Below are 26,081 nucleotides of genomic sequence, written 5' to 3'. Positions count from 1 at the left end.
AGCAGGAGGACACCGGCCAGAACCAAATGTGTGTGCATCCAGGAGGGGGCATGGGAGAGGCTCAAGTTGTAGCCTCCAGGCCAAATGGACACCCAAGTCAAAGTCTGGCAGTGCTAAGAGCTCTCCCAAAGGACAGATAGTACAATGGCAAGAGGGAAGAGATTGGGTTCCAGGTCAGGGGAAACTGGGAGACCTCCTTGGAGGATGTGAAATTTAACCTGCACAAAAAGGATGCAAAGTACAAATTAACTTCCTTTCTTCCTTCCCTCCCTCTTTTCTTTTTCCTTCTTTCTTTCTGTCTTTCCTTCCTTCTGCCTTTGATTGAGATTATTTGGGCTGCACATAACAGAATATCCAAGTAGAAATTATATAAACAGAACAATAAGGGCTCGGGATTGGTTATATCAGCATCTTGGCCATGTCAGGGCTCTGAGCTCCTTCTCAGTACTTCTTCTGTCTCCCCCTTCTTGGGGCAAGATGGCTGCCATGGTTTCGACATCCCAGCCTTGCACGGGAATGTCCAAAAGAAAAAACAGGCACTTCTCATCTGTCTGCTTTAACCGGGATGAAAACATTCCCCGGAAGGATCCCCCACCATGCTGCCCCCAGCCAACTTGTGTCAGTCTGGTTGACCAGAACCCAAACACACGCTTACCCTAAGTAATTACCAGCAAACGGAGATGGCGTGGCCAGATCACGATGCGTCCACAGAGTGAGGCCACAGAATCAGCTCTCCGAACCAGAACAAAACTTGGGTTCCATTAACGACGAAGAAAGAAGGAATGGCAGTTGGTTGATTAGGCAGCCACTATGTTCCCAGCACCATGCTGGGGCCTGAATCAGCCATGAGCAGACAAGCACATTTCCTTCCTGCAGGGAGTGTCCAGTTAGGGACAGAGGGAAAGGACATTCCTGGCAGGGCAGATGAACAGTGAGCTTTCATCAGGGCCCTGGGGGAACGGACATCTGACAGATGGTGAAAGAGGACAGCCCTGATGCAGGAACCAAATGTCACCCATCTGGGACACTTACTCAGGGAATATTCTGCACTGAGATTCAACACTCAGATCTTCCCCAAGGCCTCTACTGCAATCACTTTTTGGTCATAGAACTCATGCACAGCAAGAGTGACTCGAACTGTGCCTGCCCCAAATCCAATATGTCCAGTGTTCAATTTGGATTTGGAAAACAGAGCCTCACATCTTGGTGTAGGGAAGGGGCAACACGGATGGGCTGCAAATATGGTGGGCAGCTGCATGCATTTCCTAGGGCTGCTGGAACAAAGCACCACAAGCTGGGTGGCTTCAAGCAACAGAAACGTGTTCTCTAACGACTTTGGAGGCCAAAAGTCTGAAATCCAGGCCATGCACGCTCCGAAGGCTGTAGGGAAGAACCTCTTCCTGCCTCTCCTCGGCTTCTGGCAGTTGCTGCAATCCCTAGTGTTCCTGGGCTTGCAGCCGCATCACTCCAATCTCTGCCTCCATAGTCACATGGCACTCCCTCTGTGCCCCAATCTCCATTTCTTTTAAGGACACCAGTCATTGGATTAGGGCCCACCCTAATGACCACATCTTAAATAGATTACACCTGCAAAGGCTCTATTTCAAATAAGGTCACAGTCACAGACGCCAGGGGTTAGGACATCAACATATCTTTTAGAGGACACAATTCAGCCCACAACAGCAGCATAAAGAAAAGGGAATTCAAGGAAGGTCAATGTCAACATTGCCAGTTCCTCCCACCAGCTGTTCTTAATAGAATCCAGCTGAGCTTGGGGAGACAGAGGGAGGAAAAGAGATGATCCCAGTCCCCAGAGATGTTCAGGGCCACAGCTATTCGGGCTGCTCAGATACAGACCAGGGAGCAGGAGATGTGGGTTTGGCTGTCACTCTCTACCAAGCTCCCCAACACTCTGAACCTCTATTTGTGGTGCAGAGTGGTGAACGCTCCCTGTACCAGCCCCATGCTCTCTCTTTTCCTAGGCCTTTGCATGAACTATTTATCTGCCTGGAATTCCTCCTCAATCAATCCCACCCCACCATTTGACCGCACCAATTTCTACGTCTCCCCAAGTCTCCCCTTAGCTGCCCCATCTCCCCCAGAGTCTCCCCTCCTTCTCCAGGCCTGGGTGGTATTCCACTCTGATTACTGGTCTGTGCCCCCACCCCATAGATATTAAGTCCACCAGGGCAGTGACCGTTGTCATCCCAACTCCTAGCTCATTAACCATTTTTTGGTCAAACGAATGAATTGTGAAACTGTAAGTTTCATTGCCAAGGGCCCTACCTCCCTACCCCTTCCCATGGAGAAATTCCTTCTTTTGAAAGAAAGTAAGACATAAGATAGGGCTATGCTAGGAAAGGCTGCTACCATGAGGCCTCCCGAGGGCACTGGCCTTGTATTTCTCATGGGTTGGTTCTACCCCAGAAATAGAAATTACACTCAAATAAATTCAACTGTGAAGAGTGGGGATAGGAGAGGGGAGGAAAGTCATGGGCCCTTAGGCTCAGGCCCCGAGTAGTGTCAGAAGAATGCAGCCCAAAATACAACAAAAGGAACTAAAATGAATCTGCTCTTCCGTGCATCTCTGCAAGAGGACATAATAGAGATTTTAATACCAGCTGTCCCATTTGGCTGATCTCTTTTGTCCCGGCCCCAGGTGTCTCAAGTCCCACACTTGACAGCCTCACATTTTCCACAGTCAAGAAGAAAAACAAGACTCTTCTCCACCCACAGCCTGGCTTATTTCTCTCTCCTCCCCTTTCTTTTTCAATTGTGATGAAATATACAACTATAGATAACGTAATACTGTCTTAACCATTTTTAAGTGTACAGCTCAGGAACATCAAGCACACCCCCACATTATGCAACCAAAACCACCGTTCATCTCCAGAACTTTTCATCATCCCAAGTAGAAACCCTGTTTCCATTAGCCAATACCTCCCTGTTCCCTCTTCCCCAGCCCCTGGTAACCTCTGACCTACTTTCTGTCCCTACGAGTTTGACTACTCTGCATACTTCCTATAAAGGGAATCACACAATATTTGTCCTTTTGTAACTGGATTATTTCACTGAGCATCATGTTTTCAAGATTCGTCCATGTTGTAGCATGTGTCCAAATTTCTTTCCTTTTTTTTCCTCTCCCCACCCCCCCAGAGAGAGTATTGCTCTCTTGCCCAGGCTGGAGTGCAGTGGCGCAATCTCAGTTCCCAGCAACCTCCGCCTCCCAGGTTCAAGCGATTCTCCAGCCTCAGCCTCCCGAGTAGCTGGGATTACAGGCATGCACCACCACACCTGGCTAATTTTTGTATTTTTAGTAGGGATGGGATTTCACCATGTTGGTAAGGCTGGTCTCGAACTCCTGACCTCGTGATCTGCCCACCTTGGCCTCCCAAAGTCCTGGGATTACAGGTGTGAGTCACTGCGCCCAGATGAATTTCCTTCCTAAAAAGGCTCAATAATATTCCTTTGAGTGTGTTTACCCATTCGTCCGTGGATGAACACTTGAGTTGTTTCTACCTTTTGGCTATTATGAATAATGCTGCGATGAAAATTGACATACAAATATCTGTTCCAGTACCTGTTTTCCATGCTCTTCAAAATACATATGTAGGAATGGAATTGCTGGGTCTGAAGGTAATTCAATATTCAAACTTTTCAGAAACTGTTTTGTAGAAAATCTTTTCCACATGGGTTTCCACAAGGGTTTCCACATGGGTTTCCACGGTGACTGCACCATTTCACATTCTCAGCAGCAAAGCACCTAGGGTTCCAATTTCTCCGCATCCTCTCAACACATATTATTTTCTGTTTTTTCATAATAGCCGTCCTAAAGGGTGTGAGGTATGGTTTTGACCGACCTGGTCAACATGGTGAAACCCCGTCTCTACTAAAAAAATACAAAAATTCGCTGGGCGTCATCATGGGTGTCTGTACTCCTCAGCTACTTGGGAGGCTGAGGCAGGAGAATCGCTTGAACCCGGGAGGCGGAGGTTGCAGGAAGCCAAGATCATACCACTGCACTCCAGCCTGGGCGACAGAGTGAGATTCTACCTCAAAAAAAAACAAAAGAAACAAAAACAAAAAGAAGGAAACATGTGGCCGGGCACAGTGGCTTATGCCTGTAATCCTAGCACTTTGGGAGGCTGAGGCAGGTGGATCGCCTGAGCTCAGGAGTTCAAGACGAGCCTGGACAATATGGCAAAACCCTGTCTCTACCAAAAATATCAGAGAAAAAATTAGCCGGACGTGGTGGCACACGCCTGTGGTCCTAGCTACTCTGGAGACTGAGGTGGGAGGATCACCTGAGCCTGGGAGGCGGAGGTTGCAGTGAGCCAAGATCGCGCCACTGCACTCCAGCCTGGGTGCCAGAGTGAGACCCCGTGTCAAAAAAAAAAAGAAAAAAGAAAAAGAAACATGCAGGAGCCAATAGACTGGAGGGCTCTCTGTTATGGTAGTGGGACCACCCTGACGAATACAGCCCTGGAGGCAGCCAGCCACAAATCCCCACTCTCTTGCGCAGCCTGTCCTGATTGTATCCAAACCAGATACCACTCACTCATTTTTTAAACACATACTGAATAACACGCATGTTTCAGTTCCACCTTCCTGAGGTTCTACCAAGGTCACTCAGTTCCCAATCTTTGGTTACACATTTTTACACAGTCTTGGTGGACTCCCATGATGGCAGCTGTGTTTGTTGTACTGACAAGCGCTTGAGGCCAACAGAAACTACATAATCCTTGGGTAACCTTGAGTGTGTCAATAGCCACCTTGTATCCAATTCCTTTTTTTGTTTGTTTTTTTTGAGACAGAGTCTCTGTTACTTGGCCAACATTGTGCCGGGGGACCGCGCATCCCAGGGACCAGGAGCCAGGACACCCTCAGCTCAGTCACATGTTTAATGGCCTCGCACTCCCAGACTGGAGTGCAGTGGTGTAATCATGGCTCACTGCAGCCGTGACCTAGTGGGCTCAAGCGATCCTCCTCCCTCAGCTTTCTGAGTAGCTGGGACCAGAGACATGCATCACCACACCTGGCTAATTTTTAAATTTTTTTTGTAATGATGGAGTCTCACTATATTGGCCAGGCTGGTCTCAAATTCCTGGGCTCAAAGGATCCTCCCTCCTCAGCCTCCCAAAGTGCCAGGATTACAGAAGTGAGCCACCATGCCCAGCCCCAACTCTTTTCATCATGGTACGAATTCCTGCCCTGTCCACCCCCAAGAGCACTGTAGTGCTTCTGAGTATAGGGGCCTGTGAGCCTCCACTAGGGAGAGGGTTCCTGCAGAGATCAGATAAACTGATCACAACAGCTGGGGTGATAGCAATGTGCTAACTTTCTCTTTCTTCCACTCAAAATATCCTCTGTCTCCCTCAGTCTGTGAGCTTTTTCTCCAGTATGCTCTGCCAGTGGGGGCCCTGCCTGAGAGCCCCTGCAGCTGCAGAGGACAGTTTCTTTCTGCTGAACCATCGCAGCTATGCCCCAGCCCCTACCCTGAAGGAGTCCCCAGGGTCCATGGGCAGTACTTCCTGTATAGGGCTGTCTGGGAGCCACTCCAGGGGCACAGAAATCTTGTCTCTGACTCAGGGTATTTTGTTTTCTGTTTTATGTAAATATTCTTCTGACTAACGCAAATCTTATGTCCATAGAACCAGAAGATTTTTCCAGAGGCAAAGGTAAGGAGGAGGTGAGAGTGTCCTAGGTCTGCCCTTCCAGGGGTTAAGAGCCTGGGTTAAGAGCCAGGCAGGAAGCTCTCAAGAGCATTGCTCAAGAGTAGAGGGGGCCCCAGAGGCCCCGGGAGGGGATGGGAGGGGAACACCAAGGCTGCCCCCAACCAGAGGCCCCCCACCCTCCTCAGCTTCCCTCCCACGGCCTGGAGAGGTGAGACCAGGTATGGAGGCTTGAAAGCCCCTGGTTGGAGGAAGACACAAGTCCAGCAACATGGGAGTCCGGGCAGGGAGCAAAGGAAGCAGGAACAGGCCATCAGCCAGGACAGGTGGTAAGGCAGGCAGGAGCGTCCCTGCTGGGAAAAGGTGGGATCAAGCACCTGAAGGGCTCTTCAGAGCAAAGACAAACACTGAGGTCGCTGCCACTCCCACAGAGCCCCTATGCCCCACCCAGCTATAAGGGGCCATGCCCCAAGCAGGGTATCCAGGCTGCAGAGGTACCATGGCCAAGTCACACCTGCTGCAGTGGCTGCTGCTGCTGCTGCCCACGCTCTGTGGCCCAGGCACTGGTGAGTCTGCCCCAGCCTCCCCTGTCCTAGGCAGCTCCACCACTCACTGAGCACTGCTCTGTGCTAGGCATTATCCCAAGTCTGTCCTCATTTTAAAGACAAGGCAGCTGGGGCTCAGAGAGGGTTCAGAGCTTATCCAAGGTCACACAGCTGGTGGGTCCGGGAGCAGGTGGAACCCAGAGCTGTCTGACACCCACATGTTTAATGGCCTCGCGCTCCCAGCAAAATTGGGTCTAGAGATTGGGTGAAATCAGGATGCCAGGTATGTAGCCTGGATCCTGACTAAGGTCTGGCCCCGAACCACAGCTGCCTGGACCACCTCATCCTTGGCCTGTGCCCAGGGCCCTGAGTTCTGGTGCCAAAGCCTGGAGCAAGCATTGCAGTGCAGAGCCCTAGGGCACTGCTTACAAGAAGTCTGGGGACATGTGGGAGCCGTGAGTACCACCAAGGATGCACAACAACTGGGGGTCTGAGATGAAGGGTGCTGGGTGGGCTCTGAATGGGCAGGAGGGGAGTGGAGCCCCCCTAAGGGATGGTTGAGATGGAATGGGATGAGATGAAATGAGATAGGATGAAATGGAATGGGATGGATGTGATGGGATACGATGACATAGAATAGATGGAGTCGGATGAATGGGATGGGATGGGATGGGATGGGATGGGATGGGATGGGATGGGATGACAGAATAACAATGGATGGATTGGGATGGATGAATAGAAGAGATGGATGGGATGGGATGAATAAAATGGAATGGATGAGTTGGGACAAGATGGGCTGGTGGGCAGCCGCTGGTGCCTTGGAGTGCTCTGTTGGCCTCTGCCTGAGAGAGCCTCCCCATTGGAGCTGGGAGCCTACCCCCCACTCATGTGTCCTCCACCTGGGGGCCCCCTCCCTCCCCAGGATGACCTATGCCAAGAGTGTGAGGACATCGTCCACATCCTTAACAAGATGGCCAAGGAGTCCATTTTCCAGGTAATGAGGCCCAGATCCTGGATGAAGATTGGGGCCCAAGAGATGAGGGACAGAGCAGGGAAGAGGTGAGCCCCCTAAAGGGGCCATTTCCAGGCTGAGGAGGAGGCCTGGGTGCCTGAGAACTCCCAGCTCCTCCTGGCTGGGAGTAGGTCCTGGCCCTGAGCTCAACAGCACAGCCAGAGATGGTCCTTCCTGAGGGGAAGGGCCCCTACATGTGCCCAACTACTTAACTCCATGAAACTCTTGAACTCCAGTGCCCTGGGGGAATAGGGGTAGGTCTGCCCTGGTGGGGCCTTGTATCCAGGGACTTGGGTGGCATAGACCTCAGAGAGGCCCAGCTGACAGCCCGCTCTGGCCTCCCAGGACACGATGCGGAAGTTTCTGGAGCAGGAGTGCAACGTCCTCCCCTTGAAGCTGTTCATGCCCCAGTGCAACCAAGTACTCGACGACTACTTCCCCCTGGTCATCGACTACTTCCAGAACCAGATTGTGAGGGCTGCAAGCTCACCTCCTGCCTGCCTCCCCACGCAGGCCCCTGTGACCACCCATGGGGAGTTATACACATAGCACCCCAGCCGGGTGGACACACACACACAGCACCCCATCCAGACACATACACACACACAGCACCCCAGCCAGTCAGACACATACACACACACACAGCACACACACAGCACCCCAGCTGGTCACACACACACACACACACACACTCTGCCCACAAAGGGCCCAGGAAACTAAGTGCCCTTCAGCCATGCACCCGACCACAGCCTCCCAGGTTCAGGTTCATAGGTGGGCTTGCACGCTCACACACTCTTACACTCTCACTCACACACATGCTTACACACTTACTCATGCTCACATATATGCTCATGCTCATTCACATGCAATCCCGGCCACCTCCCTTAAAGTCCCCACACAGCCCCATCTTTGCCTTTTGTCTCCCCACATAGAGTTCTAAAGCACAGCACCCCCACTAGGCCTGTTTCCTCCCATTCCAGTGGTCCTGGTCCCTGAGCCCTTGGGCCAGCATGAACAGGGGTGGGCTTCCCTCCCATAGCCTAACACTCCCACCCTGTGCTGTGCCCCAGGACTCAAAGGGCATCTGTATGCACCTGGGCCTGTGCAAATCCCGGCAGCCAGAGCCAGAGCAGGAGTCAGGGATGTCAGACCCCCTGCCCGAACCTCTGTGGGACCCTCTGCCAGACCCTCTGCCGGACAAGCTGGTCCTCCCCGTGCTGCCCGGGGCCCTCCAGGTGAGGCCTGGGCATCACACACAGGTGAGGGAGGCCCCCACAGCCAGTTAAGTGGGGATCCGGAGGGCTAGAGCCACCTCTGAAGCCCATGAGCACTGGGCCCTGGAAGAGGCAGAGCCGGGAAGGTGATGGGAAGCTCCAGGCAGGGCCTAAGGGAGGAGGGAGAGAAAGGGAGGGGAGGAGAGCCTGGAGGACTCTTCTCCCAGCACCCAGCCTGGCCTCCACCGGATTCTCTCCCCAGGATCTCTCTGAGCAGCAATTCCCCATTCCTCTCCCCTACTGCTGGCTCTGCAAGGCTCTGATCAAGCGGATCCAAGCCATGATTCCCAAGGTGAGGCATCCAAGGCCACACAGAGCCCAGGAGGGTCCCCTGCAGCTCCCACCTCCCTCCCAACTCACACCCCCATCAGGGCCCAGCTGGCTGCCAGAAGTTAGGAGGGGAGAGAACCGTTTGTGCATTGCCCCCACCCAGGGACCCTGGGGCTCAGGCTCAGGCCTGGTAGGTACCAGGCCTACAGTTCATGCAACAAACATTAAGCCCCCCCTGTATGGAGGTGCCACACCAGGTGCCAAAGTACAAAAATGGACAAGATGCAGCTTTGTCCTCCAGCAGCTCACCAACTGATGGAGAAGGATCCCCAGAGGTCCCTGTAGAAAAGCTGCTTTGATCTTTCAAGAGGGAAATTTCCACAGATAGATTCCCCATCTCTGCCTGAGTCCAGTTTGGAGTCTTCCAGACCTGCAGTAGCTGTTGTCCAATGGCCCCACCAGCCCAGGGCTACCTTGCCCCAAAATGGAGCCCAAATGAGGAAAGGCCCTCCCCTCTCAGCCTTTCCCAGATGGGGTCACATGGGCCACTGCAGACTCAAGGTAGCAGGTGAGGTTCCTGCTGAGGCAGGTGGTTCATGTGAGCCCAGGAGACCAGCTCGAGCAACATGGCAAAACCCCGTCTCTACTAAAAATACAAAAATTAGCCAGATATGGTGGCGGGTGCCTGTAGTTCCAGCTACTCGGGAGGCTGAGGCAGGAGAATCACTTGAACCCAGGAGGCAGAAGTTGCAGTGAGCCGAGATTGCACCACTGCACTCCAGCCTGGGTGACAGAGCGAGACTGTCTCAAAAAAAAAGAAAAAAGAAAAAAAGAAAGATGACTGCAGAGATCACAGTGAGAGGTGATGGGACAGGGACGGAGCTGAGGGCTGGTCTGGGGACGCATTTGGGAGGTGGACCCGCTGCACTTGGGCATGGATGCTGGAGTGTGAGGACCAGGGAGGACTCCACAGTGACTTTTACAGACTGGCCAGAGCAACCAACCCTCTGTAATACCAGCAGCTGAGATGGGGAGACTCAACAAGAAACGGGTTTGAGTAGGAAAAAAGAGCTCCCTCCTGGCCATGTTGAGTTCAAGATGCCTGTGTAAAGTGCAGGAGAGGAGAGTCAGGCAAGCAGCTGAATCTCAAGCCTTGGGGGAAAGTCAGGTCCAGCATATCAGTCTGAGAGTCACTAGCTGTGGGCCACAGCCTTTGGGACCAGACGTAGGTCTGAAGCTGGCTCCTACACTCAGCGACCCTGTGTGAGTCCCCTGCATCCCTTGGACTCTCTGATCCCCAGTGTCCTTATTTGTGAATAGTCTTGCCCTCCCTTCTAGAAGAGAATGAAGGAATGTGTAGGAAGTGCCTAGCTGGGTGCTCGGCAGAGAGTGGAGGCTTGCCAAGTGAAGACCCCATGCTGGCTTCTCTCCGCCCCCACCCCAGGGTGTGCTAGCTGTGGCAGTGGCCCAGGTGTGCCGCGTGGTACCCCTGGTGGCGGGTGGCATCTGCCAGTGCCTGGCTGAACGCTACTCTGTCATCCTGCTCGACATGCTGCTGAGCCGCATGCTGCCCCAGCTGGTCTGCGGCCTCGTCCTCCGGTGCTCCATGGATGACAGCACTGGCCCAGGTGAACCCACTGCCCCCTCCTTAGCCCAAAGCCTGCTCTCCTCCTCCCCCTACCCTGCCCCTGCATGATGCTCTCCCTCTCTGGTCCCGCTGCAATGCACCAAGGACAGAAACCGAACGCCTCTTCAGGGTGGCCTTGCCTGCTTTCCCCCTAACGCTCACGTCTCTGGGGTCGCCCACAGGAGAATGGCTGCCGCAAGACTCTGAGTGCCGCCTCTGCATGTCTGTGACCACCCAGGCCAGGAACAGCAGCGAGCAGGCCATACCACAGGCACTGCTCCAGGCCTGTGTCAGCTCTTGGCTGGACAGGGAAAAGGTACAGGGCAGGCACATGGGGACTTGTGGTCAGCGCCTGTTCAAGGTGGAAGCCTGAGCCCAGGAAAGGCTTTGCAGCCAGAGACACATAGGATGGGTGAGAATGGAGTGCAGACAGGCAGGCAGGATGTAGGGCAGACAATGGTGGGACTGTAAGTTAGGGCAGAGCCTGTTAAGGGTTAGGAGTCACCTCTGGACAAAGGGCTGTGGGCTCCAGAGACCAGCAGGCCCCCTTCACGGGCTGAGTGAGCACCAGGCAAGCCTTCAGAGGCCTGGTTATCTACTAGGAAATGAGTAATGCCAGGGCCAGCTCGAGCCAGGAAAGGGACTGGCCTTCTCTCCAGGGTCCTGATCCCATTACTGCTCCCACACTCCTCAAGGTTTAACTCACTCAGGACAAACCCATCTGCAAAAGGAGAGGGTTGGGCTTGAAGGTCCTAGGGCCCCTGCCAATACTCAGTCAATGACAGGAAATCCCCTGCTTTTTTTTTTTTTTGAGACGGAGTTTTGTTCTTGTTGCCCAGGCTGGAGTGCAATGGCGCAATCTTGGCTCACTGCAACCTCTGCCTCTGGGTTCAAGAGATTCTCCTGCCTCAGCCTGTCAAGTAGCTGGGATCACAGGCACGTGCTATCATGCTCGGCTAATTTTTGTATTTTTGGTAGAGACAAGGTTTCACCTTATTGGTCAGGCTGCTCTCGAACTCTTGACCTCAAGTGATCTGCCCGCCTTGGCCTCCCAAAGTGCTGGGTTTACAGGCGTGAGCCACTGCACCCAGACAGGAAATTCCCTTCTTAAAGCAAGATCCTGTCCTCAGGCAAGCCAGTTGATGCTCTTCCTAGGAGGCAGCTGTCCACACTGTGCTCCCTGCTCAGCAACTCCCAAGCCTCCCCACTGCCCATCACGTCTGGTATCAAGGACCAGATGAACATTAAGGTTCCTTCTAGAACTGAAATGGAGGTAGAGGGAGAGGAGGGTGGTGGCTGAGATTCCACCCCTCTGCCTCAGTCCTCCGTCTCCAGCATCGCCTGCTTTTCTGATGGAAGTCCTCCATTTCAGCCAGCTCCGGTTTGTTAAGGGTTTTAACTGCAGCCAGAGCTGTTCAGTGAGGGCTGATGGAGGAGTCAGAAGGGAGCCCTAAAGTGATCCAGAGAAGTGGAGAGGCCAGGACCACATGACAGGAGAGTCCTGCAAAGGGCCCGGGTCCCCTCCACAGCTATGTGTCTCCTTCCTCAGTGCAAGCAATTTGTGGCTCGGCACACGCCCCAGCTGCTGACCCTGGTGTCCAGGGACTGGGATGCCCACACCACCTGCCAGGTACATCCACCCCTCCCAGTTGGTCCTAGGACTTCCCTCGGCTCCCAGAACCCCCACCCTTTGGGCCCGTGATCCTCAGAGGCCCCACTCCCCTGGGTCCAAGGTGGTCCCAGGTGCATAGGCCAGAGACTGGGAGGCACCCCTCACTGTTTCCATGTAGAAAATCATGACAGTATGGAAAAAGGGGATGGGAAGGGAGGGACGGCCTGAGGAGTGCGGCTGGATGTCCACTATGGGATGGGGCTGTGTTCCCTGGCCAGTGTGTGCTGGTGGGGTAGGGGTACAAAGTAGGTGTTCTGGAGTTAAAATCTCACCTCCTCAGGCTCTAAACCCTAAGGCCTGTGGCTCAGGGAGTGACCCGAGGGGTCTCCAGAGTCACACTGGGAGCACCCGCTAGGCGGGAGGTGGCGTGAGTGCTCTTCTTTTCCGGAAGAGCTGAGTGTGGGGAGCCGAGGGGCCCCAGGCCTCAGCCCTGGTGCTGTCCCTGTGACAGGCTCTCGGGGTGTGTGGGACCACGTCCAGCCCTCTCCAGTGTATCCACAGCCCCGACCTCTGATGAGAACTCAGCTGTCCAGGTGAGTCCAGGTGAGTCCAGGCCCCCAGCTGCGGGGAGAGAAGGGGGCAAGTCCTGACCATCACGGCATGGGAGGCCCTTCTGCTCCCCAAGCAGGAAGAGGCAGCTACTCCTGCCGGCTGCTCCATCCTCCCTCTCACCACGCAGCTGGAGGCTCCTGAGGGCTTCTGGTGCGCCATCAGGAAAACGCCCTTTCCGGGACCCTGAGCACTCCCCTCCCCTAGAACCCTGGTAACCCCAACCCCCAGCTCCCCACCCACTTCCCCCACTCCCCTCCCCCTGCCCCGCCCTGTCCCAGGCCTCCCCCTCAGAGCTTGCCCCAGGGACTCTATGGCCCTCAGGGTTCAATGTATTCCGACCAAGGCCAAGGTTTCCTGGGCTCAGAGAAAATCACACTTTGCTACCAAAGCTATCTCCCCTCAGATGCCAGGAAGGCCGTGATCATCTGACTCCACCCTCCTGAGGCACATTCTCTCCCTGACTGTCATGTTCTAAGTCAGAGGAGCACTTTAGGACGGAGGGGTGGAGGCAGGGCCAGATGCAGCCTCTGTGAACAGGTGCCTGGGGGCTGGGAAATGGCCCTGAGAGGGCAGGACACAGCGACCGTGGGCTTAAGGTGACCCTGAGCACAAGCTTGGTCCACTTTACAATTCTGTTCAGAGCCAGCCCCTAATATGATGGTCATTTATTCATTCGTTCCCTCATTTTAAAAAATGTAAGGCCAGGCATGGTGGCTCACGCCTGTAATCCCAGCACTTTGGGAGGCCGAGGCAGGCGGATCACCTCAGGTCAGGAGTTCGAGATTAGCCTGGCCAACATGACGAAACCCCGTCTATACTAAAAATATTTTTAAAAATTAGCTGAGCATGGTGGTGGGCGCTCGTAATCCCAGCTACTCAGGACGCTTAGGCAGGAGAATCACTTGAACCTGGGAGGCGGAGGTTGCAGTGTGCCGAGATCGTGCCACTGCACTCCAGCCTAGGTGACAGAGCACAACTCTGTTTCAGGAAAAGAAAAAAAAGGTATTTCTTTGCCGGGCAAAGTGGCTCACACCTGTAATCCCAGAACTTTGGGAGACCGAGGCGAGTGGATCACTTGAGGTCAGGAGTTCAAAACCAGCCTTACCAACATGACAAAACCCCATATCTACTAAAAAAGTAAAAAATTAGCCAGATGTGGTGGCACACACCTGTAATCCCAGCTACTTGGGAGGCTGAGGAGGAGAACTGCTTGAACCTGGGAGGCAGAGGTTGCAGTGAGCTGAGATCGTGCCACTGCACTCCAGCCTGGGCAACAGAGCGAGACTCCGTCTCAAAAAAAAAAAAAAAAAAAATGTAGTGACTGCTTGTGGCCAGGCCATATCCTAGGGTAAGGGCCATGGCTGAGCCCTGCCTTCCTGGAGTTCACAGCCAAGTCCACTTCTTCCATCTGAGGCAGGGGAGCCAGCCCTGTTCCTGAAACCCTGAATCACAAGCCCCTGTGGGAGGCAGTGGGGAGGGGAGGTCCTCCCCCACTCAGACCTGACCCACAGGAACCAGTTAAATGTGTCCTTGCCCCTCTGATGACAGCTGGGGACCTGGGGGTGGGGAGTCACCAGGAGCCGGGCAGTCACCTTTTCCCAGCTCCCAGGCTCCCGGCCTTCCCTGCTGAAACAGCAAGACCATTGGGTTGGCATGGGAGGCCTGGGCTTCAAACCCAACTCTGCTATCACCTGGCTGTGGGTCCCCAGGCAGGACACACGCACAGTCCCTCTCTGGTCCTCATTCTCCTCAGCTGCAAAGGAAGAGCCAAGTGAGACGGGCTCTGGGACCATGGTGACCAGGCTCTTCCCCCTGCTCCCTGGCCCTCGACAGCTGCCACACTGAAAAGAAGCCTCAGATCCCACACCACCCTCCTCGCCGCCCTTCCTCGGGAGTCACTTCCACTGGTGGACCACGGGCCCCCAGCCCTGTGTCAGCCTTGTCTGTCTCAGCTCAACAGAATCCGACGCCAGAGCCACTTCCATCCTCTCTGGTGTGAGGCACAGCAAGGGCAGCATCTGGAGGAGCTCTGCAGCCTCCACGCCTACCACAACCTCCCAGGGCTAGGCTCAGGAGAAACCAGCCACTGCTCCACAGGACAGGGAGTAGAAGCTGGGCCCTGCCTCACACCCACCCCCATGCATTCAAAGACTGGCTTTTACAGCTATTTGTAATTCAAAATTCAGAAGAATAAAAAATGGGAACATATAGAACTCTAAAAGATAGACATCAGAAATTGTTAAGTTAAGCTTTTTCAAAAAATCAGCAACTCTCCGGCGTGGTCGAGGGTGGACACTGCACACTCTGGCATGATGAGATGGCGACCAGGCAAGCTTTCTTCCTCGAGATGCTCTGCTGCTTGAGAGCTGTCGCTTTGTTAAGATATAAAAAGGGGTTTTCTTTTTGTCTTTCTGTAAGGTGGACTTCCAGCTTTTGATTGAAAGTCCTAGGGCGATTCTATTTCTGCTGTGATTTATCTGCTCAAAGCCCAGCTGGGGTTGTGCACACTAGGGACCCATTCCTGTGTAATGCAATGCTTGCACCAATGCTAATAAAGTCCTATTCTCTTGTATGAGAAAGAAAAAGACACCGTCCTTTAAAGTGCTGCAGTATGGCCGGACGTGGTGGCTCACACCTGTAATCCCAGCACCTTAGGAGGCCGAGGCAGGAGGATCACTTGAGGTCAGGAGTTCAAGACCAGCCTCGCCAACATGGTGAAACCCTGTTTCTACTAGAAATACAAAAAATTAGCCGGGTGTGGTGGCGCGTGCCTGTAATCCCAGCTACTCAGAAGGCTAAGGCAGGAGAATCGCTTGAGCACAGGAGAATCACTGGAGCCCAGGAGGCGGAGGTTGCAGTGAGCCGAGATCACACCATTGCACTCCAGCCTGGGTGACAGAGCAAGATTCCATCTCAGTAAATAAATACATAAAAAGTGCTGCAGTAGCTGTGGCCTCACCCTGAAGTCAGTAGGCCCGGGCCTACCTCACTCTCTCCCTTGGCAGAGAAGCAGGTATCCACAGCTCCTCTTGCTCACAAGGGCTCCCAGCCTGCCCTCCGGCTGCTGCTCTCCCCTCCCAGTCTCTACTCAATGGGATGAGGTGAGGTCGTGAGGACACCAAAAATCTAAAAATAAACAAAAACCCAAATAAGCCTTAGCTTTTTTAAAGACTGAAAAGCCTCAAAGTGTCCCTTTATTTATAAAATAACTTTTGTCATATTTCTTATACATGTTTCTTGTAAGAAATTCAGAAACTACAGACAAAAAGAGGGTGGAAATTATCCACTGTCAGGCCTCTGAGCCCAAGCTAAGCCATCATATCCCCTGTGCCCTGCACTATACATCCAGATGGCTTGAAGCAACTGAAGATTCACAAAAGAAGTGAAAATAGCCAGTTCCTGCCTTAACTGATGACATTCCACCATTGTGATTTGTTCCCGCTCCACCCTAACTGATCAGTTGACTTTGTGACAATACACCCTCCCCACCCTTGCAATAATGAACCTTGTGATATTCCCCCACCCTTGCGAATGTACTTTGTACTATACACCCTCCCGACACTTAAGAAGGTACTTTGTAATATTCTCTCAGCCCTTGAGAATGTACTTTGTAAGATCCACCCCCTGCCCACAAAAAACTGCTCCTAATTCCACTGCCTATCCCAAACCTGTAAGAACTAATGATAATCCCACCACCTTTTGCTGACTCTCTTTTTGGACTCAGCCCGCCTGCACCCAGGTGATTAAATAGCTTTATTGCAGGCTGGGTGCGATGGCTCACACCTGTAATCCCAGCACTTTGGTAGGCCAAAGCAGGTGGATCATGAGGTCAGGAGATCGAGACCATCCTGGCTAACACGGTGAAACCCTGTCTCTACTAAAAATACAAAAAATAAACCAGGCATGGTGGCAGGCGCCTGTAGTCCCAGCTACTCAGGAGGCTGAGGCAGGAGAATGGCGTGAACCTCGGAGGCGGAGCTTGAAGTGAGGCAAGATCGTGCCACTACACTCCAGCCTGGGCTACAGAGCGAGACTGTCTCAAAAAAAAAAAAAGCTTTATTGCTCACACAAAGCCTGTTTGGTGGTCTCTTCACAGGGACGCGCGTGACACCCACAATCCCACCAAGCCCAGGAGAGAGCTATTGCAGGGTGTGTATTTTGACACTGAGCTTGGGGCTTTTTCAGTCCTCTCCCCGCAGCCTCTGGCTCCAAGCCTCCACGGTTCAAGCACCAGGAAGAGCTGTCTATGCAGCCTGCTCTTGGGCTAGGGATGAGACACACAACTCATTGGCTCCTAGATTTTAACTTTTAAGTAGACATTTGTAAACCTATAGCTAACTACTGTCTTTAAAGCCATTGTTTCAATTATAAAATCCAACTCTCTGAGAGAAAAGGATGTTTTAAATTAAAAATTAATATTAAAATTAAATTAAAAAATAAAAATTAAAAAGCTTGATTGGGACAATGAAGAGCCAATCTTTGAAGAAGGGGAGGCATTAATAGTTTATCCCAAAAATAGGAGTGGGAATGAGTGCCTGATAGTGAAAAAGGAGGCTTCACTCAAAAGGACGTCAAGAGTCAACAGATTTTGGGAGGCTGAGGTAGGAGGATCACTTGAGCCCAGGAGTTCAAGACCTGCCTGGGCAACATGGCAAAACCCCATCTCTATAAAAAATACAAAAATTTGGCTGGGCACGGTGACTCACACCTGTAATCCCAGCACTTTGGGAGGCTGAGGTGGGTGGATCACTTGAGGTCAGGAGTTCGAGTCCAGCCTGACCAACATGGTGAAACCACATGTCTACTAAAAAAAATACAAAATTAGCTGGATGTGGTGGCGCACACCTGTAATCCCACCTACTCAGGAGGCTGAGACAGGAGAATTGCTTGAACCCGGGAGGCAGAGGTTGCAGTGAGTGGGGATTGCACCACTGCACTCCAGCCTGGGCAACAAGAGTAAAACTCTGTATAAAAGAAGAAAAAAAATAAAAGATACAAAAATTAGCTGGGCGTGTTCGCATGTGTCTGTGGTCCCAGCTATTCAGGAGGCTGAGGTGGGAGGATTGTTTGAATCCAGGAGGTCGAGGCTACAGTGAGCCGTGATGATGCCACTGCACTCCACCCTGGGCGACACAGAGAGATCCTATTTCAAAAACAAATAAATAATTTTTAAAAAGAGTTGACCGGCTGGTAGGAGGACAGAATTGACAGGAAGTGGCTACACTTGAGACTCCTAGGGTCCCTGAGAAGTGTCCAACATGCTGCACCCCTGCCCTTAGGAAGGCAGGGGAAGAGAAGTCCCAGGAGGGGAGTAGCCCAGGAGTAGCCCAAGAGGAGGGGACTTACTCTTCACTTTCCAGGGTGTGGGCTTCTAAGAGAAGCCTGCCTCTCACAGGACATCAGAAAGGGTGAGGACGCTAGCCTGAGGGATGGAGGTAGGCAGCTGGCCTGAGGTCTGCCTCACAGAGAGTGTCCCCAACATGATGTGGCTGCAGAAGAGCAACCTCAACCCACAGACCTACAGGCAGTCAGAATTGGCTCTAGACAAGATGGTGCGCCCGTAAGAGCCCATGGCTGGGGATGAATCTGTGACAGATTTAGTGGATCTTGAGATGAGCAGAAATCAGATGTGTAGCAACGATGGCACAAGAAGATGATGATCAGGCAAGACGAGAGACACTCCAGAGAAACGTGGACGGCCAGGGAATGCTTAGTCCCCAATGCCTCTTCTCACCACAGGGCAATCTGTAAATCATTCCCAGGGAAAGGGGAAGGAGGATTCAGTGGTGAGTCAGCCAAGAGAGGCTGAGTATTAAGAAGGGAACGAGTTATTCCGAAATGGAAAGAATATGTTTTGAGGGCTCATGAGCCAAAATGAGTTCAGCTACAGAGAAATAAAGACTATTACATTATGTCCCCATAATGAATAACTGAAATTTTAGATCCACAACATAATCATTATTAACACGTTATTATCTATAATTCCAAAGCTTTCTGCGCACATATACAAAAAGATACAGCAGATCTACAAAACTGGAAACATCCTACACATGCTGCTTTGTAACCTGCACTATCCATTTAACAATAACCTTTTCAGGTCAATAAATGTAAGTATCTATTATTATTGCTAATTGCCACATGACAGCTCTGTCTCCCAGGCTAGAGTGCAGTGGTGCAATCACTCTGGGGTTCAAGCAATCCTCCTGCCTCTGCCTCCCTAAGTGCTGGGACTGCAGGCTTCACATACCATGGCTGGCCCTTTCTTTTTTTAAGCAACTGTTATCAATGATTTGCGAAGAATAAAAATGCTTGCACTTACATCTTTGTCTGACTGTCTTCTTAGAATCAATTCCAAGACGTGAAATTTGGGGGGGACACCTTAACTTTTTTTTTTTTTTTGAAATGGAGTCTCATTCCATCGCCCAGGCTGGAGTACAATGGCGCAATCTCGGCTCAATGCAAGCTCCGCCTCCCGGGTTCATGCTGTTCTCCTGCCTCAGCCTCCCGAGTAGCTGGGACTACAGGTGCCCGCCACCACGCCCGGCTAATTTTTTGTATTTTCAGTAGAGACCGGGTTTCACCATGTTACCCAGGATGGTCTTGATCTCCGACCTCGTGATCTGCCCGTCTCGGACTCCCAAAGTGCTAGGATTACAGACGTGAGCCACTGCACCCGGTCTGACACCTTTACTTTTAACAGAGGCTGGATTATCAATCTGGGCTTCTGTGCCAGCCATACCAATTTCTATCCCAACAGAAAACAAGTGCCTCTTTCCACTCTCACCAAACTGGGGAATTAACAATCTTTCAAACTTTGCTAATCCCAAAAAATATATATATATAAAAATATATTTTTTTATATATAATACATATTATAAATATATATATTACATATATATATATATATATTTTTTTTTTTTTTGAGAGGAAGTCTCGCTGTCGCCCAGGCTGGAGTGCATTGGCGCAATCTCAGCTCGCTGCAGCCTCCGCCTCCCAGGTTCAAGCAATTCTCTCGCCTCAGCCTCCAGAGTAGCTGGGATTACAGGGGTGTGCTACCATGCCTGGTTAATTTTTGCATTTTTAGTAGAGACGGGGTTTCACCATGTTGTCCAGGCTGGTCTTGAACTCTTGACCTCAGATGATCCACCAGCTTTGGCCTCCAAAAGTGCTGGGATTACAGGTGTGAGCCACTGCACCTGACCTATCCAAAGTATTTGTTTTGTTTTGTTTTGGCTTGGTTTTGTTCCTTTTTTTTTCCCCACTAATCCAAAATATTTTTAAATGATGTCTCATGGTTGTTCTAATTTGCATTTCTTTAGTTACCAAATAAACACCTCGTCACATGTTTACTGGCTATTTGTATTTCATCTTTTGTGAAATGCCTACTTAGGTTTTTTGCCCACTTTTCTGTTTAGGTTTCTTTTTATTGTTTTACCAGTAAAAATAAACTAGGTATATTCATTTATTTACTGTCCTATACATTGCAAATTTTTCTCTATCATATATCTGGGGTATTTTTTCCATATCTATCTTTTCCTCTGTGACTTCTGGCTGTGGGGTCACGCTAAGAAAACATAAATTGAATTTAACTTCTTCCCCATGTGTCTTTCAAACTCTGATCAGACCTTGAGGTCTCCAAAAGAGGAAGGGCATGCTGGGACCAGCTTTGAAGACATGCAGGCCAGGCCCCCAGCCCAGACAGCAGTGGTGGAAGCAAGCCATGTGTCACCCACAAAGGACCTCAAGATCACACAGGATATGACAGTCCCCAGAAATATTCCCAAGAAATAGTCCCTAAACTTTTAAGTGACAATACCTATTTTCACCATCTTGAAAGGTAGAAAGAGACAAAATCATTTGTGCAAAAGGACAACAAAGAGAACACAGGCTAAGTACTAAAGCATTTACTCAAAAAATATGGGTGATTGGCCAGGCACGGTGGCCCATGCCTATAATCCCAGCACTTTGGGAGACCGAGGCGGGCAGATCACTTGAGGTTGAGAGTTCAAGACCAGCCTGACCAACATGGAGAAACCCCATCTCTACTAAAAACACAAAATCTTTGGGAGGCCGAGACGGGCGGATCACGAGGTCAGGAGATCAAGACCATCCTGGCTAACACGGTGAAACCCCATCTCCACTAAAAAATACAAAAAACTAGCCAGGCGAAGTGGCGGGCGCCTGTGGTCCCAGTTACTCGGGAGGCTGAGGCAGGAGAATGGCGTAAACCCGGGAGGCGGAGCTTGCAGTGAGCTGAGATCCGGCCACTGCACTCCAGCCTGGGCGACAGAGCCAGCCTCAGTCTCAAAATAAATAAATAAATAAATAAATAAAAACACAAAATTAGCCAGGCATGGTGGCGCATGCCTGTAATCCAGCTACCTGGGAAACTGAGGCAGGAGAATTGCTTGAACCCAGGAGGCGGGGGTTGTGGTGAATCGAGATCGTGCCATTGCACTCCAGCCTGGGTAACAAGAGCAAAACTCCATCTCAATAAATAAATAAATAAAATATGGGTGATTGACTTCCAAGTGCCAAGCATTTCCTTAGGGCTGGGCACAAAAGTTTCTATCTATCCTTTGTAACTTGAGAGTTTAGTTGGAAAAACAGGCCTTAATCAAAGAATCACAGAAAAAACAAATTTTTCAGGTGCAATAAGGGTCATCAATTAGAGATATACAGGGTATTAAGGGTATGAGAGGTCATGGAGGAGAAAGAATTAAAAGGGAAAGAAGGAGCATCCCTCACAGAGGAAGCAGATGGTATAGAGGCCTCATGTCATGTGGCACATCTGAGCAATAGAATGAAGCTCAGTGAGCCTGGGGTCAAGAACAAGCAGGGAGCCGGGCGCGGTGGCTCACGCCTATAATCCCAATACTTCAGGAGGCCAAGGCAGGCAGACCACTTGAGCTCACAAGTGTGAGGCCAGCCTGGGCAACATGGTGAAATACCATCTCTACAAAAAAATCAAAACAACTAGCCCAGTGTAGTGTAGTGGTGCAAGCCTGTGGGCCCAGCTACTCGGGAGGCTGAGGTGGGAGGATGGCTTGAGCCCAGGAGGCGGAGGTTGCAGTGAGCCAAGATCATGCCACTACACTCCAGCCTGGGCGACAGTGCCAGACCCTGTCTCAAAAAAAAAAAAAAAAAAAGGTAGAAACTTCCTGATAAATTAGGCTAGCAGCTGAGGATTTCACTTGCTATCCTAAGAGCCAATGAAGTGTCTTTAAGCATGAGATCAGAGTATGGGGGAGAAATGACTCAGGTTTGTGTTTTAAAAGATTACTCTGACTAAAGCATGGATAAACTGGGGGTAGGAGGCAAAAAAATGTAGAGAGACCTATTGAGACCACTGCAAACAGAAATTGGCAATAGCTTAGACTAAAATAAGAGTGGCAAAGGGCCTGTGCAGAAGTCTGATGGATCTTGGAGAATGACTGTGGACTATTGTAAACTTAATCAGAGTGACTCCAACCGAAGCTGCTGTCCCAGATGTATCCTTTTTTTTTTTTTTTTTTTTTTTTTTTGAGATAGTGTCTTGCTCTGTCACCCAGAGCTCAAACTCAGCTCACTGCAGCCTTGACTCAAGTGATCCTCCTGTCTCCCACGTAGCTCGGACCACAGGTGCATGCCACCATGCCCGGCTAATTTTTCTTGTAGGGATGGGGTCTCACTTTGTTGCCCAGGCTGGTCTTGAACTCCTGGGTTCAAGCAATCCTCCTGCCTTGGCTTCCCAAGCTGCTGGGATTACATCTGTAAGCTACCACGCCCGGGGCCAGATGTAGCATCTTCATTGATAAAGAACAGCTCTTGGCACTTGGTATGTAGCTACTAAATTAGAATCAAATTGGTATTTCTCCATATCAATTTATAAAGATCACCAGAAGTCGTTTGCTTTTACCTGGCAGGGCCAACAGTATACCTTCCCAGTGTTACCTCAGGACTATGTCAGTTCTGCTCTCTAGCATAATACAGTTCACAGAGATCTTGATCATCTTGGCAATCCACAAAATATCACACTAGTCCACTATAGTGATGACACTACGCTGTTGGATCCAATGAGCAGAAAGTACCAAGCACTTTAAATGCCTTAGTAAGACATAAATAAGAAGTTGGGAGTTAAACTCAAAAACAATTCAGGGGCCTGCCACCTCAGGGACATTTCTGGGGAGTCAACAGTATAGAGTTATGTCAAAATATTCTCTTCGAAGTAAGACAGGTGGCTGTACCTCATACCACCTCACACACACACACACACACACACACACACACACACGCACAATGTTTGATAGGTTTTTCTTGGCTTTTGGAGACAACATATACATTTGGACAGCACGGGCACCCAGTAGCTTCAGCTGGCACTCTCTCCTCCCTGGACAGTTTTGTAGCAGAGGCCTCCAGGGAGACACCTGTGAATGGCTTTTCCAAGCACACTACAAAGCAGATTTTTAATGAGGCTCAAAGAGCATACTTTTAGCAAGGTCTGGATCTCAGCTTTGGACACTGTCAGCCCCAGAGGTAGTGGCAGCTCTTTGTATCTGTTATTTCTACATTCTTTACTTGTTACTAACTAATCCCCTGTCAACTACAAACCCCTGTTGTAGTTAATAATTATTGAAATTAAACTTTCCCTGATTATAATACATGAATTTCTGTAACTGGATAGTATAATCTTCAAGATAGGGTAATCTTAAAAATAGTCAAGTTTAAAGGTAAACTCATGGCTGGGCACAGTGGCTCATGCCTGTAATCCCAACACTTTGGGAGGCCGAGGTCAGCGGATCCCCTGAGGTCAGGAGTTCGAGACCAGCCTGACCAACATGGTGAAACCCCATCTCTACTAAAAGTACAAAAATCAGCCAGGTGTGGGGCACACACCTGTAGTTCCACCTACTTGGGAGGCTGTGGCAGGAGAATCACTCGAGCCCGGGAGGCAGAGGTCGGCAGTGAGTCAAGATCGCACCACTGCACTCCAGCCTGGGCAACAGAGTGAGACTCCGTCTCAAAAAAAAAAAAAAAAGGGGGGGGGGGGAACTCACAAGCTTAGCTTTTTTCTTTTTTGTAATGACAAGGTCTTGCTCTGTTGCCCAGGCTGGAGTGCAGTGGTACAACCACGGTTCACTGCAGCCTCAAATCTTGCGCTCAAAGGATCTTCCTGCCTCAGCCTCCCAAGTAGGTGGAACTACAGGCACACACCACCATGCCCAGCTAACTTTTGTTGTTGTTAGAGATGGGGTATTACTATGTTGGCCAGGCTAGTCTTGAACTCCTGGTCACAAACAATTCTTCCACCTCAGCCTCCCAAAGTGCTAGGATTACAGGCAGAAGCCACACCTTGCAAGCTCAGTTCTGAACAATGTTAAGTTTGAGTTTACTTTAAAACACCCCAAAATAGGGCTGGGCACCATAACTCATGCCTGTAATCCCAACACTCTGGGAGGTTGAGGCAGGCAAATCACTTGAGGTCAGGAGTTCGAGACCAGTCTGGCCAACATGGTGAAACCCTATCTCTACTAAAAATTTTTTAAGAGTTGGCTGGACGTGGTAGCTCACATCTGTAATCCCAGCACTTTGGGAGGCTGACAGGGGTGGATCACGAGGTCAGGAGTTCGAGACTAGCCTGGCCAACATGATGAAACCCCATCTCTACTAAAAATACAAAAATTAGCTGGGCACGGTGGTGGGCGCCTGTGATCCCAGCTACTCAGGAAGCTGAGGCAGGAGAAACACTTGAACCCAGGAGGCAGAGGTTGCAGTGAGCTGAGATCGCGCCACTGCACTCTAGCCTGGGAGAAGGAGCAAGACGCCATCTCAAAAATAAAATAAAATAAAAATAAAAAGACAAAAATTAGCCGGAAATCACTTGAACCTGGGAGGTGGAGGTTGCAGTGAGCTGAGTGCCACTGCACTCCAGCCTGGGCAACAGAGTGAAGTTCAAGAGTTTAGAGAAATCTGGGATTAAGATGTGTTTATGAGTCATTCCATAAAAATGGTAAGTGAAGCCCTAGGCATAGCCAAAATGGCCTAGGGAAAAAGTAAACAGCAAGAAGACTGATGCTAGGACTGAATCTTGAGAAATCTCAACATGTAATAGCTGGATAAAAGAGATAAGCTTGCAAAGGAAATACTGGAGCTTCCAGAGAGGTAGAGGAAAGTGAGGACAGGGTTGTGTCCAGGTAAAGGGTGGCACCACAGGAATGCACGGCTCCTGTCTCCCTTCAAGAGAACTTGCTGAGGCTGACTGGCTGCCTCCAGCTGCTTCCCACATCTTTGGACCTGCCACAGTGCTCATGCCAAGGTCACCCTTCTTCTAGGCTGCTAGAGCCCACTACAGAGCTGATGAATTGTCTGACAGGGAATCTTTGCCCTGGGGCTCCACACTGGCCTGGTTGAGACCTTCTCAGAATTGCACTGTAGTGAGAAGAACTTCGTATTTCCTTTCTTTCCTCTTCCCTTACTCATTCCTGCACTGCAGCCGGAGACTGCCCACCTCTGGCCTTCTAGTTAAGCACAATAATAATGTATCCCCTTGACTCAAGCATTTTTCTACTTAGAAATAAATGCATCCTAACTGACACACCACCCACAAGCTGACAGGAAAGGGCGAGCATGGTGTCTGCCAGATGTCAGACTGTAGGGTAGTTTGTGAAGATTAAAAAGGAAAATATTTTCCTCAGCTAACCACCAAATGAAAAGATATAAAACAAGAGGCTAGTTTAAAAACAGGAGAATCTTTAATCCATCTAAAAATACACATCAGGAAATGAAGGAAACCATAGGAAAATCCTCCACCTCTAACAGACAAGAGTGAGGTTACTGGCTTTCTGCTTGCTCCAAGAATCCCAAGGCTTGATGTTTGGAAGAAATTATCTGTTCTTCAGCTACTCCCAGATACTCAGACATAAGTTACACACATCTGGAGAAGGGTTCTGCCCTGCTGAAGCTAGAAGGGAGCTCGATGCATGGGAGAAAGGAGCATTAATCTAGAAAAAAATGATCAAAGAACAGCTGGGTGACAGTGTGGGGCCATCCCAGGCAAGTGGGCTCCTGGTGCTCTGGTGTAGCCAGAATCCATACAAGCTGGGCTGGCCCAGGGAGGCCCCCAGTCAGCCTATAGCTGAATAGCTACAGCTTCTGTGTTCTTATTTACCATCATCAGCCACAGCCCTCGGAAGCAAAGCCCTGGACGCCTCCTTCAAGCCCCCTGCTGGTTGGTTTCATCATTATCTCGCCTCTTCCAAATCTGTAAGAAATGAAAACACAAACTGAAGTCTAGGAGGCATTCAGTCAACAGATACTTGTCAAATACCTATTCTGTGCCAGGCCATGGATAACTCGTCATGCCATTTACAAACCTGCTATACTCCATCTGGAAATCTGCTACAGTGGCTACAGTCACTGAAGGGAAGAAACAGTTATCTCTAGGAGAGGTATCACTTTCTTCTTACAAAGCTATGGCT

The 26,081-nt window shown here is 50.6% G+C and overlaps 2 protein-coding genes across 8 annotated transcripts in view; one reads left to right on the top strand and one right to left on the bottom strand.

The window, feature by feature from the left end:
- Positions 1-26,081, bottom strand: part of LOC105465388 (ubiquitin specific peptidase 39) — an 87,667-nt gene that overhangs the window by 26,506 nt on the left and 35,080 nt on the right. For 2 of the 5 annotated variants that reach the window (XM_071077005.1, XM_071077004.1), the window contains exon 13: positions 25,772-25,864. In XM_071077005.1, the coding sequence (XP_070933106.1) occupies positions 25,817-25,864 (48 nt within the window). In that variant the 3' untranslated portion in view covers positions 25,772-25,816. Of the gene's footprint in view, positions 1-15,631; positions 15,751-25,333; positions 25,865-26,081 lie in introns of those variants that run through there. The other 3 variants (XM_071077003.1, XM_011713824.3, XM_071077006.1) reach the window with 2 other exon arrangements.
- On the top strand, positions 6,134-15,196 carry LOC105465387 (surfactant protein B). 3 transcript variants are annotated; one of them, XM_011713823.3, is made up of 11 exons: positions 6,134-6,238; positions 6,545-6,672; positions 7,140-7,211; positions 7,575-7,700; positions 8,300-8,464; positions 8,706-8,795; positions 10,218-10,401; positions 10,583-10,716; positions 11,950-12,030; positions 12,524-12,615; positions 14,378-15,196. In XM_011713823.3, the coding sequence occupies exons 1-10, from the start codon at positions 6,136-6,138 to the stop codon at positions 12,584-12,586; spliced, it is 1,146 nt and encodes a 381-aa protein (XP_011712125.2). In that variant the 5' UTR covers positions 6,134-6,135; the 3' UTR covers positions 12,587-12,615; positions 14,378-15,196. The 3 variants fall into 3 exon arrangements, with proteins under 3 accessions (XP_011712125.2, XP_011712124.2, XP_011712123.2); XM_011713822.3 differs by having other exon boundaries at positions 8,300-8,488; positions 12,524-12,605; XM_011713821.3 differs by having other exon boundaries at positions 8,300-8,488.

The sequence above is a fragment of the Macaca nemestrina genome, chromosome 13, assembly GCF_043159975.1.
Source record: "Macaca nemestrina isolate mMacNem1 chromosome 13, mMacNem.hap1, whole genome shotgun sequence".
In the NCBI taxonomy this organism is placed as follows: domain Eukaryota; kingdom Metazoa; phylum Chordata; class Mammalia; order Primates; family Cercopithecidae; genus Macaca; species Macaca nemestrina.
This window is presented reverse-complemented; position numbering and strand designations above follow the sequence as displayed.